Genomic DNA, 13360 nt, shown 5'->3' on the forward strand with positions numbered 1-13360 from the left:
ACATGTATGCCCTCTCAGTTGTTTCAAAAGTCTTGCAGACACAGAGGAATCTCACTGACTGGCCAAGAGAAATATGATCTATCTATACAAAAAATACTACAACATCCAAGAAATAAAATTGTTCAGTCTTCTGGGAAGCTTTGATGCCATCTGAGACAAATGTACCTGAACAGTTTGACAGAATCATGATTTAAAATTCTCTGCCACTAGCATTTGCTGTTTTACATAACAAAAATCTGTGAAAAAGGTATACTATGACAGGCAAAACTGCCTCATTTTCTCAGAAATAATACTGAACACAGAGGTAGTTGTGTTCAGAAACACAACTGTTTCAAATAATGGGATATTACTGCATTCCAATACTCAGAGAGTGAAAAAAAAAAGCAACTACAAAAAACCAAACCCGATGATGTGGTATTTGACAAGAACCTTTGTGGTCTAATAAAATGTACAAAGTCTTATGCCTGCACATGTATTTTTTCCAACTGAACAGTACTCAGTGACAAACTAAACAAAAATAATAATACAGGAGGCAAGAAAGCGTCAAAGAAAATGTTCCTCCCAGCTGAAGGCACTTAAGGTTCTCCCCTTTAACTGGAACTTGAAGAAAACCCAGTGGAAAGCAGCATCATGAAAACGTGAGAGGAAAACAGTGCTGGCCTTAGCCAGGAATCCCACCTCCAGCCTCTGAAGGGCCAGCTAGGTGCTTTTAAACTGGCAACACAGGATTCAGACAGCGACTGAATGCTATTCACTGGGAATTAGTCTGCATCATAAAGTTACACCAATAAAGCAACTGGAAGATAGGTTAGTACCGGGATAGGTAAGCTGGTAATATTTCCTCCCCAGTCTTCTTGCTACAAAATATCCTACACAGTGTCCCACACGCCTCTGCCCTTCCCGCTTCATAGTTGTCTGGGAATTCACTTGCATCGAACATGGGGTTGGAAGCCATAGTGTCTGTGGACATTTGGGATCCTTTCCGGCGGAACTCCACACTAGCCTGGGTCGCTATAGCTGGGAAGAGAAAAAACAGCGTTTCAGTGTGCGTGTTAATGTACAGAATAGGCTCATGGGATCCTGGACACAAAGATCAAGTCCAATTTAGTAGTTAACATGAAGCTATTAGTTCATTGTATTTGAGCCAGTGCCTCTGTTTAGGAAGTATTTGTGGGTGTACCTAACTTGTTTTCTTCATAAGGATGACAACAACTGACCTTCATATCCTAGCGACTGTCCCAAACTTGCTGGGAAGAGTGCACTTATATCCAATACTAGCTTCCTATCCTCTCTGAAGGGCAAGGATCTCCCTCACCTAGTTCTTGTCCCCACAAAAATGAAGTGCCACCTTCCCTTGCTCCCCTAAAAAACAAAAAAAAATTCAACGGTGCCATTACTATTGACCTCCAAGGAAGTGCTTTACTTCCAGCTGGCCAACTCATCTCATGCTGCCCTGAACACCAAGTGGCTTTGATCCAGTTTTGTTGTACAAACACCCTTACTAAAAAAATAATCAAAAAAATTTAAGGCCTCACATGAGAAAGAAGGTTGTGGAATCCCATTCTCCTAATTTGGTCCCTCTCTCCTCACATGATCACTGAAACTGCCAATTAATAATAGAGCCTCTAGACTGCAGCTAACTGTGGGCTGGCCGTCTCCCGCTCCCTATCCTACAACAGCTCTACAACCCTCTCGGAGCCCACTGTGACCTAACCTGGTTCTGCCCAGCTCTGTGCTCTCTCCCTGCAGACCAGTTCTGCCAGTCCACACCACTCCAATCCATGTCTTTCTAGAGAGATTTCTTGTCTCCCTTTCACACATCAGCATTGTGTAGATACGAGACCACTCATTCTGTTGGCTCCATCCTTTCTTCCAGGATAGTTACCAAAACAAAATATATACTGCACTCAATGTGATTTTTTTCCAATTTTTTTTCTCTTCCTTGGACAGCTTCACTCTAGGATTACTAACATCATAAAGAGTGTGCTCTTGTTAGTGCAGACAATGTGTGCTCCTGACAGAATCACACCTATGTGTTTCTACCAGCAAAAGAGAACTTCTTCTCTCTCAGCTCAGGGACACTGGAGAACAACAGGTTCACAGTCAGCCTTGCAAACAAAGGCATGTTAACACTCAAGCAGTTGGAATACCTGATAATTTACAGATAGAGTGCTTTTTTGTTTTGTTTTAAAGGAAATGTCTTAATGACAAATGCCTACTCCTAATTTTTTGTCCTCAAATTTATCATTTAACCTACATTTACCTTACAAATTTTCATTGACGTTAAGTAGCAAATAAGTACAAATCTTTATGCATCTTCCCATGAGCCATTTTTTATCCTAAATAAGCTATCCAGCAATATACTGTAGTTGGAAAAAAACACTACATGCACAAAGCATACAAATCAAACACTAGGTCTGTAAAATAAGCTTTAAGTAAAAAAAACATGGTTAGTGCAAAGTCCTGAAATTTATGACATGATCACAGACTAAAGTACAGAAAAGATGGGACTGATTCAGGCAGATTAATTGCTTTTGCCAACAATCCTCCCCATTCAAAAACACACACAAAAGAAATTACTTGTCTTTTTCAAGTAAAAGTGCAAAAGCTACAAGAGACAATGAGAATGAGTTTACAAATAAAATATGGGATTATGAAAAAAGAAAAGCATGACCGCAATTAAGGAAAAGCTACTGGTTCCTACTTACAAGATTTATAAGAAAGAAGAATTTGGATAAAAGATGCTGCAAGATAATAGAAATAAAATGGAAACAAATCAAAGGACAGCAGTAGTTATAAAATACTTTTAAGATGGTGAAATTGTAATATAAGTTAAGAAGCTTTTAGCTTTTTAAAAAATTGATTAAAAGCTTTATGATACAGCAAGCTTGTTAAACACATAGGAAATTGGCATACAGGTCCAAAATTATGGTTTTGGAAGTACCATGCAAAACAATGAACAAAAAGTTACAAAATACGACTAAGATTTAGAGCTGTTCATATCAACATGTATCAGTTCTTTAACAGAATGTATTAACCCTTGTCAGCTCACAGACCTGTCCCCATGTCCCAGTGCACATGGAACACACACCAGGCCATCCTAAGGCTCCTCTGAATTGAGGTACATCCTGCAGGGGGAAAGTTACTTACCTGCAATCTCCTCACAGCAGTACTCCTGCTTCCAAACCAGGAGTTCCCAACAGTATTACAGCTCCCATTTCCCTAAGCCAAGTTGCTAACAACCAGATTATCTGAGCATGCCTCCCCTGACCACCAGCTCCATTAACAATCTTCCAAAGCAGAAACAAAAGGTAGAACACTCCCAGAAACATTAAACATCTCAAACAACATCCAGAGAAAGAAGAGAGTTAGAACTCCAGCAGACAGGTACTACCCACCACCTGGGGAGAGCTAGTTCTTTGAACAGGCAGGGTCAGACCTGTAACCAAGCCCCTCAGCAGCACTCACAATGTCCCCAGTCAAGGCTGCTTAGAATTTGCTCCTAGAGCCTCAGTAACATTCTATGGGACATTAATGACAGTAGGGCCAGAAGAGGTGAGGGTAATGATATACCCCAAGGCTCACCCACTGCCAACAGCCCCTGGGCGATACCAGCAAGTCCCTGAGGTGACTCCTTCAGCTTCTATAAACTGCAGAGCTGGCATCCTTTAGGTACAAGGATTGAGAATGAATCCATCAGACTGGAAGATTCAGTTGCTGAAATGCTGGCACAAGGTACTGGTGAACCTCTCCCCATTCTCAAAGGCTGAGGACAGTAGGTAGCAGTAGAATGTAGTAGGTAGTAGTAGTAGAGCCAAGCTTGTCTGAAACACATCCTGCCACTGAACCTACCCTGGCACAGACTCACACACACCCAAGCTGTCATTCTTGGGTTAACCTCATACAGGCTCCGTAGCCAAATTCTTATGAAGGTGTTATCTATCATAGGGATCTATTTATCCTACACTATCATAATAGCTACATAAATACCACACACCCATCTAATTTTAACGACTACGCCAGCAGGATCCAGCTGCTTTCAAACCACCTATGGATATTCCAACAGGCCATTTTTACTCTCACCACAACACAGTGATGTTTATCAGCTGCCCACCCCAAAGCTTCACCATCAAAGTCTGGGTGAAGAAACTAAAACCTGATAAGGACACTCAAGGCCCAAAAGCATCATGCTAATGATGGCATGATCGTTGCTCTGCTTCAGAATCTAAACAATGACACAGGACTACCCTGAAGGACAGGGCTCAAAGAGCAAACGGGACAACTGCTTTCCAGGTGATAACCATCACCAGCAGCCAACTGTAAGACAGACAAAACCAGAACAACCACAAATGTGGAACACCTACAGTTTTCCAGTCAAGGGTTGGTACAAGAAGTTCACCCATGCAATGACAGGAAATTGAAAAACCATGAGGCAGCAGTTAAACTAACAGAACCAGGAGAGTTGAGGCTGAAGGGTCCTCTGGAGATAGTCAGTCCTCCCCAGCAAAGCAGGGTCAAGTAGAGCAAATTCAGTTACCCTTCTACCCATTTAGACAGTTTTTCATCTCAAGACCTACAAAAAGCTGGACATTTTTTCCACCCATCATTTTTCATTACTTCCTTTCTGGAGGTTAAAGAGTTCCAGAGGTAAAACGTGAGATCCTGGGACAAGGAAGAAAGGAAGGGTAGAGGGGTACTCATTCACATCAGCCTCGATCAGTGCTCTTTATTTCCTAGAGCTCATCAAAAAGGTGCACTGTAAGATGGGAGAAGGACAATGTGCTTGGCCATGCGTGTCAGCAGGATCTGTTTAAAAGAATCAAACTAAATTCTGAACTAGAGCCTGAGACCATGTCTCATCCACAGGTCACCTGCACTGAGCTCATGAATCTCTCTTTGGTAATCACAGCATAGGGATTCTCACTGAGGCTGTGCCACGCGACAGGAACACACACTAGAAAATGCAGCATTCCAGAGGTGTCCCAGGGCACAGGGGTCTCTACAGGACCAAGGAGCAAGTTGTAATACTTTTGCAAAGTGGTCCTCAGTCCTCCAGACAGCAGAGAAACAAAGAAGCTGTATCAGACAGTCAAAAGAGAAGGAATTCTTAACTGAACGGCATTGAAGTAAAGCAAACATTAGATGGGTTTAAGCCGCTACGATCTTACACAGCTGCAGTTCCAGACCTAAAGAAATATTGTGTGTGTGGGCCAGTGGAAGACATGACTACATGGCAAAGCTGATTTTAAGTGCAGACACTTCCCAATCAAAACATTTAAAGCACCCATAAAAACAATAGTGCTCCTTGAAGCTAATGCTAAGATTATCGACAGCAGAGTCAAACATGGTAAGAATACTCCAGCTAGCGGCTGAAGTGTCATGGCTACAAAGGATAGCAGATGGACCATGACATACAGGAACAGCCAAACTGCAGCTGTAAAGCATCAGATTTATTTTGGACATCTTTCCTGAGGGTACGGACTGTGGGAGCTAGCCGTTCCTTCTCTGCTGGCCCTCCTCCTTCAAGCCACATCTACACTGGGCAACAGCAGTAGGTGGATGGGCACAATGTGCAGATCTGATTGCTATTGATGGGCCTCACTTCTGTGACGGGGGGCCCTAATACAGAACCCTCCTGGCCCACCTCGTCAACCAGCATAGCACTTCCTGCCTTATGCTGTTCGAAGAGGAAAAGATTTGGAGGCATCAGGCATCACAGGTCAGATTCCCAGAATAAAAACTTTCAATTTGGACTTAAAGCTCATTCAAAAGACACTGATGCTTCAAGTCAGCAGAAACTCCAGGGGGCTGGCCCTTTACATGTCTTGCTTATTTTCCCACCTTAAGCAGAGGCTGAGCAAAAGGATAAATCAGGCAATCAGAGTTTGGGGCCTCTCTACAGTGTCTCAGCAGTAGGGGTCCGTCCTCAGTTCTCCCTCCTTCAGCCAGCCCACCATGGCACTACAGTGACCAGTGACCTTACACAGCAGTACCAACACCCAAATTTCTTTAAGTTAATTCTGTCTTCCAAATGGCTAAAAAAAGCAGGACGTGACCCAGCCAGGTTCCTGGGAGTCCACCAACATCATTGTCTCAGAACCACTGCTGCTAATACACAGCAGATTGTGTGATGTGCAAAGACTGGTCTCACTATGGACAGCTCAGAAGAGCATAGAGGAGGAACAGAATTAACTCAATTCCAAACAGCTGTCTAGTTTTCAGAAAGCCAGTAAATCCCTCTGCAAGGCTAGTAACACAACAATTTTCTGATTGCTGTTAGGTGATTTAAGACATTGCATACATGAATAGAAGGCCCTGGAACCCCTTCAAGAAAGTTAAACCTTTTGATTTTGGATGACTGTGTACTTCTGCCAGCATCACAACACCTCTGTTTACAGCTGACACTATTGCATAAGCACCATCTCAGCTGACATCCTTCCTTTACAGGTTCAGCACTTCATTAAAATTGCTCAAGAAACAGGTTATGTCAAAACTTAAATGATTTAATCAATCTGAAAAGTACTAAATGTAGTAATACATTAAATGCATATGCAACTGAACACACCCTCAAAGGATGCCTTACTCCTTCCTAAGCCCAGCTGTATCCCTAGTCAGGAGTCACAGGCCTTTTACAGAGAGATTCCAAACTCCTACCACAGAAATCCACACGAACACTTTCAAAAGTCATGTGCTACATACCTAAAAATACCTTTAGAAGATCCCAAATCCTAAGCTTTCACACAGGAATTTGACACAATAAACAAGGAGGACCACCAGCTTAACTGCTGCTGTCAAGTCCCACTATCCATCCAACTTGCTACAACAAATGTCTTTCCCCTGTTTTTCTTAGGCCAGTGAGTTACTGACAGATTGACTGATAGATCTCTTGGAAAAGTTAAGCAGACATTCAAAATACACCACTCTCCAAAACCAAGGAGAAGTACCACTTCGTGCATTATGTGGCGTGATGTAGGACAATTTTTCAAATATTAAAGAGTCGATATAAATAGTTGCTATTAATCATAGATACTCAAGCAGATTTCAAATTAGGAAGTGGAGTCTTACCATATGATTTCCTTCCCTTAATAGCATTTTCCCCAGTATCATAATTGGAAGTGCCATGCTTGTTAGAGCAAGGGAGTATTTAATAGGAAAGACTGGGGTTTTTTTAAACTTTGAAATCCCCAAACACCTGCTCAGATAATAGCAGATGCTGGCTCAGCTCAAGGGGTTACCTACAACAGAGCACTTCAGATTTTACATTTTTAGATTATGCATGTGTTTATCTTGCAGGTAGGAAATGTCAATAAAACAAGGAAAAAAAAGAGTACATATATTTTTTGTAATATTTACCAGTCATGCTGCTGTCTCTGTTTATTCCATTATGAAGTTTACAGTGAACAAATGCTGCATCAAATAACCATGATCCAAAGAGGTTCAAGATGCTGTTAACCTTTGGCCTGCGAGGAGCTGGAAGTGGCCGAGGCTCAGAGCTTGTCTGGTTTGGGCTAGAGAGTGGAGAAGTAGAGGAGGGTTGGTGCTGCACTTTTGAAGCATGTGCAGTAGTTACCTGTTTGAACAGAAGAACAGATCAGCTCCTACAATCAAGGAAATTACTTCCTCTAACTGAGGAAACAATCCAAAGGGTCAGCTACTCAAATACAGAGTATGAAATCTTACAGTGCTGGTTTTCATCGTTGCTTTGTTCACAGTCACTGCCCGATGCCTCCGGTTGTGGGGTGGAGTGGTGTTGGTAGCAGTGTTCTGGGGCATGCTCAGCCTGTTCACTGGCGTGGGTGGTGCGCTGTCCGACCGGGGTCGGGAAATGCCTGTTAAGGCCAGGAATAAAGCAGGCTTTCAGCAAGAATTCCATAGGCTCACACATAGCAGGCCATTAGCAAGCATAGAAGCCTTTGGTCAAAAGCCATGCTTCCCCCAGCTCCCCAAAACAGCAGTAGAAAGAAAAACACCTCTCCCTATTTTACTATTAGCAGAAATAAATGCATAACCAAATGAAAACAGTAATTACATCAAATAAACAATTGATTAAAAAACACCAAAGGACCCCACACCTTAAGGCTGTGGGAAATGACAGATAGGAGGAACCAGTCTAGAAGCAGGCAGAGAGAAAGGAGCAAGGCTCACTTGCCAAAGACAATTTCACTTCTGCCAAAATTCAGATGCCTCTCGCCTTCGCCTTTCTTTCCCAATCATAACTCCTACACCTTTTTCTGAGACATCTCTAAGATGTCTGGCCCTTAAAGCCACCTTAGCTCACTAAATTAAGATGAAACACATCCGCCACACAGCTTTCTGCTCGGTTTGAGCTGAATCAGCTGCTGAACAGTCAAATACTAAGGCAGTACATGAGATAGAGTAAGAAAGCAGAGCAAGCTATAATTTTTCTGGCAGCAGCAGGACATTAGACCACTTTTTATCCAGCTTCAGTGAAACTCATGATGTACAGAGCTCTTCCCAGTCAGAAGCAACTCAACATCTGCAAAACTTGAAGTGACAATTTGCCCATTTTAATAAATACCAACACCCTTGCGCCCCATTTGAAAAACGATGTGGGGAACTGCAATGTGCTTGAGAATTTGACACAGATTTTTTTTTGACCATGTTAATTAAAGTACCTAAGTACCATTCATAACACAATGTAGAACAATTTGCTCCTGCTAAACCATCAGTGTTACACCCCGGGCAGAGTATGCACTACGAAACCCATTGTTGTGGTACATTTGGCTGGAAAAGAGGATGCACTGTTTTGCCAAAGACATCATGTAGGTACCAGGGAGAGCAAGATAAAGCTCAATGCTTTAGCAGTTGTGACAGAAAGCAATGAGCTCTCCCATCAGCCTTTGCTGAAGGGGTTTCTGCAGCTCTCAAGTCTGCCTGAGCACACTTTCCCAAACCATACCTACAGCATGAATGTAATTTCACTGAAAACTCTCCTGTGCCCCAATGCATTGTAGTCTCTATCTCTGCACTCCAGGTGGGCTATTATCACCCTGGGTGCTTCATCTTGCTACAAGATCTTTTTAAGTCTGAAGTATCTGATTCATAAAACCACAGAATAGACTGGGTTCAAAGGGACCTTAAAGACCCTCCATTCCACCCCTTGCCATGGGCAGGGACACCTTCCACTAGACCACATTCTTCCACGTCCTGTCCAACCTGGCCTTGGACACTTCCAGGGATGGGACAGCCACAGCTTCTCTGGGCAGTCTGTGCCAGAGCCTCACCAACCTCATAGGGAAGAATTTCTTCCCAATATCCAATCTAACCCTGCCCTCTGTGTCCCTAGAGCCTGCTCTTCTCCAGGCTGATGGTCTCATTCCACCAGCAGGTTTTTTCTAATACTGTTTATGCATCTGCTCGAGTCTCCTGAAGTCTCACATCAGCTCACACTTATGGCAGATGACATTTGTTTGCACACGTGTAAGCAGAAAAGCAGCTGGAGACAGGCAGCTCTTCCAAGTTTACAATAGCATGTATTCCTGAAGAACTTTCAGTAAGTCTGAAGCATACTAAGTATAATGCTTTAAATTTCACGTACTCCATCCTGTGACTTAAAACTGACCAGCCAGAGCTACTCAGTTACCACCAGACACAAAGAAACATGACTTTTCTACTCAGTAGTAATAATCACCCACTAACCATAAACTAAGTGAAACCCTCACAAAGATCTGAAGATGACAGTTCAAATTCAACACCTTATAAAACAGGCACACAGCAGTTGCCACAAAGATTAGAAACATGGTGGTGAGTGCTCACAACATGCTAAAGCATAGCACTTGCATTGGTGACTTGATGGAAAGAGAAAAGAACCCTTGTTTGGGAAAGAGATCCCTAGTTTTATTTTATATTTCTGATTTATTTGTTTTGCATTTGAAACCAAGGCCATCTAAAATTTCATGCATTCAAATGTTACTGTTGTATATAGAGATTTTTTAAAAAGTGATATGAGGTCCCCTCCTCATCAGTTCCAGGATATACTTGCAAATGATAAATTGTTATTGCTGTATTCATGGCGAACACAGATTTCAAGAGAATAAAATAATGATTAATATTCCTAGCTATCCATGGGTAAGACTAAAACATTACCTAGGAATGCATCCACTAAACAGCTGATTCCACGCATGGCACGAAAGAATATTTGAGGCAGATGTTTAAGGCAGGGGTACTGATTCAGTTCTTGAGTCATCCCACTCACATTCAGAAACTGCTCCTGAAATTTGGGGGTAGAGCTAATAATGGCTGGGTTACTCAAATCCACAGGATTACTGCACACAAAAAGAACAAAATATGTTAGTCAGTTTAAGAACAGCTGTTGAGATTTTAAAAACATTTGAAGATGCAATAGTTTAAGGCATTTAAATAACACCATAAACCAGTATCCAATATCAATACGTTTTAGCTGTTACTCCATCACAGGAAGGCAATTTTCACTTCCTGGGTTGGCTGTATTTAACTGTCTTCATTTCAAACATTACCCAAATATACTGAACAACTCTAGTAAAATAAAACAAACCAGAGCACACAATTGCTAAACTAATTATTGCAGTAATATTAATTACTTATAAGGTCTTTTGAACCCAGTTAGGAGTTCCTTAAATCACTGAAGTTATTCTTGAAAGGTAAGCAATGAATTAAATATTGTCAAACAGTGACAAGAAGGGGAGTGGATTGTAAAAGTTGGAGCAATTTTCCTGACTGACTCAATCCTGAAACAGCAAATTTGAAAACTCCAAAATTGAAGAGTACAGTACTTGTGACATTAGTACTACAAATGAAGAAAAGAGGGGTTTTTTTAGTCAGTTAGTTAAACAGTCTAATGTTTATCTAGCTTTAACTATTAAATAGCATTTTATTTAATTTTAATTGTTTAATAGTCTGGCTATTGAGAGCATTAACATAATACCATGTCCAAAAATCTTTAAAACAAAGCACAGCATTTGGTTCAGCTATACATTTAAGAAAAATTAACACATATGTTAGAACTAACTGTATAGACTTCTTCATAAAAATAAATATATAAAGATAAACACCCATTTTAAAAATAAACTGTAGGTTAAATTTAACACCCTGGAGAATAAATGCAAGTCATATGCATCTCCCAGAACTATTGTTCAGCTTTTCCTGTTTGCTATCTCAGAGAAACGAAATTCTATTGACCTCTTGCTTTTCAAAATGCGAAATAGCTAAAGCAGTTTTTAATTAACTGAACCAGTTTACATTTTGAAAGAGTCAGAGTTCAAAGTTGAACACCACTCATGGCCTGCCCTGAGTGGCTGCAGGGCACTGGCACAAGTCTCTCATTCTGTTTAGGTGCTTAATCTTGGCAATCTCCAGAGAAATGTTTCATTTGTCATGCAGATGTATAGATCTGATGCAAGAACAGGAACAATGGATGGCTGTAATTATAATACCTCAGCATATGTAAAAAGCGAAACCACGTTTGTGCAACGCACTCATTATCCATTTCAAGAGGAATCAGACCAGCATCTTCATCAGGAATTTTAAACGGAGGAAATGAAGGTCCATATGTAAAACGCAGCAACCTAGAAAGCAAGTCAGACAGACCTGTTCTTCAGCTCACACTCCTCAAAATTTAACAGTGCATTTGAGCCCCAAAGGTATCAGCAGCCCACAGGCAAGTCCACAGGCAACAATGCAACATCCCGGGTTTTCCTAGAGATCCCCATTTTAAACAGTCACTCAGCCCTCTTACAGCTTTGGATGGTGCACACCTGGAGCCTGCTTAAAGCTCCAGCTGTTAAGCCCAAGAGCTGTCAAGGCACAAGACCCCTCAGCAGCTCTCCCATCTCTTAGCCAGAGGGGTCACCAATTATCGTGCACATCTGACAGCATGTTACATGAACAGGAATAGGGGAAAAATTCTTTAAATAAATAAAGAAGGAATTTAAGCCCTTATCCTCACAGCTCTTTAGCTCAAGCATTCAATGAAACTAGCAAGTCATATTAGGTTGCAGTTCTAAGTTCCAGCTCGTGACTGATGACCTACACTGTACCCCAGCACCCTGAGTAGCACTCTCTGTTGACCTACAAGCAGCACAGGACTTGCAACCCACAGTTTAGTGAGTTCTCCAAAACAGATGCACTTCATCTGCCAGAGGCTGGGATCTACAGACCAGCAAAGAGCAAACCAGTGATCCACCGCCATGAGGACAATGCTTGGAGAAATGGAGATCTTTCCCTAGAAGAGCAGTAACTACCTGAAGAGTCATCAGTGACCTTCACTGAGCTCCTGCTGTCTAAACTGACCCCTGCTTCATACCCAGCTTCACCAAATTACAGTTCAATTTCCCTGATCAACATAATCTTGATGTTCTCTAAAGGAATAGAAGAGATCTTGCACCTTCTCAATATCCCAGAATTCTCAGAAATCAAGTTTGTCTTTCCCTAAATTAACTTCCTCGTCGACCTAGATTACAATGTAAGATGTAACCAATAGTATGCATTTTATAATCATCTTCACATCTTAAAGCAGGTGGGGCAGTGTCCCTTATCTCCTACCATGACTCATCCTTGATAACTCCCTTTGGAAGCTATCTCTGTTTAATGGGCAATCAAGGACCCACCGCATGACTCATGGAATTACATCATCCCACTGTGAGATGCTCCGCCCAGGGGGAGGAACCAAGCATTCCTACCTGGATATAATCTGGGGTTTGGAACAGCACAAGCAGTCCTTACCTACTGGATTCCCAGAGGATAAGAGCTACCACTGGACTTTCAGGTGAAGACCAGACCCTTCTACAGGATCAGCGCTTCGACAGGACCACTTCACCTGGACTGCTACCACCACCCTGACTAACAGGGTGCCAGGCTGTATCCTGACTCTGTTAGTGTTCTTGTACTATTGCATTTATTTTTATTTTAATTTTCCTATTAAATTATAATTATGCCTTGTGATCTCCCACTGGTTTGTTTTCAAACTAGAACACTTGTAATAGTCAAGAAATGTCCCACTTCATCCTTGCTCATTTATAAAGCAATATAGTTTTATAAAGTCATTACAACTAGGAGAAAAGTACTCTATGGCTGACTCCTAAATCAAGAGTCAAACAGGCTGAATTTCCATCTTCCACTTCTCCCAGCATTGGGCAGTAACCTGCAGCCAATTAACACAAGTGTCTGAAATTACAGCCTATTAACAGCCTGGATAAAAAAGCAAAAGAGCTTCAGGACATGAGGCCCTCTCCAGATGCAAGGATGATGAAGAATCCATTCAGTGCAGGAGCTGGTGGTGCAGCTGCAGTGACAGCTGCACAGTGAGCTCCCTGAAGGGAGCCTGGGGCAAGAGGCTGGGAAATGCCAACATTGTCCATAACGA

The 13360-nt window shown here is 41.9% G+C and overlaps 1 protein-coding gene across 4 annotated transcripts in view; it reads right to left on the minus strand.

Annotated features, from left to right (window-relative positions):
• Positions 1-13360, minus strand: part of RALGAPB (Ral GTPase activating protein non-catalytic subunit beta) — a 66048-nt gene that overhangs the window by 36704 nt on the left and 15984 nt on the right. For 2 of the 4 annotated variants that reach the window (XM_042021688.1, XM_042021687.1), the window contains exons 6-11: positions 11433-11564; positions 10108-10286; positions 7681-7829; positions 7354-7570; positions 2709-2744; positions 816-1017 (exon numbers count right to left, since the gene is read on the minus strand). In XM_042021688.1, coding sequence (XP_041877622.1) covers positions 816-1017; positions 2709-2744; positions 7354-7570; positions 7681-7829; positions 10108-10286; positions 11433-11564 — 915 coding nt within the window. The remainder of the gene's footprint in view (positions 1-815; positions 1018-2708; positions 2745-7353; positions 7571-7680; positions 7830-10107; positions 10287-11432; positions 11565-13360) is intronic. The other 2 variants (XM_042021690.1, XM_042021689.1) reach the window with 1 other exon arrangement.

This window comes from Corvus kubaryi, unplaced genomic scaffold (assembly GCF_017639235.1).
Source record: "Corvus kubaryi isolate FWS band 111438036 unplaced genomic scaffold, C.kubaryi_AGA036_p1.0 37157, whole genome shotgun sequence".
NCBI classification, from domain to species: domain Eukaryota; kingdom Metazoa; phylum Chordata; class Aves; order Passeriformes; family Corvidae; genus Corvus; species Corvus kubaryi.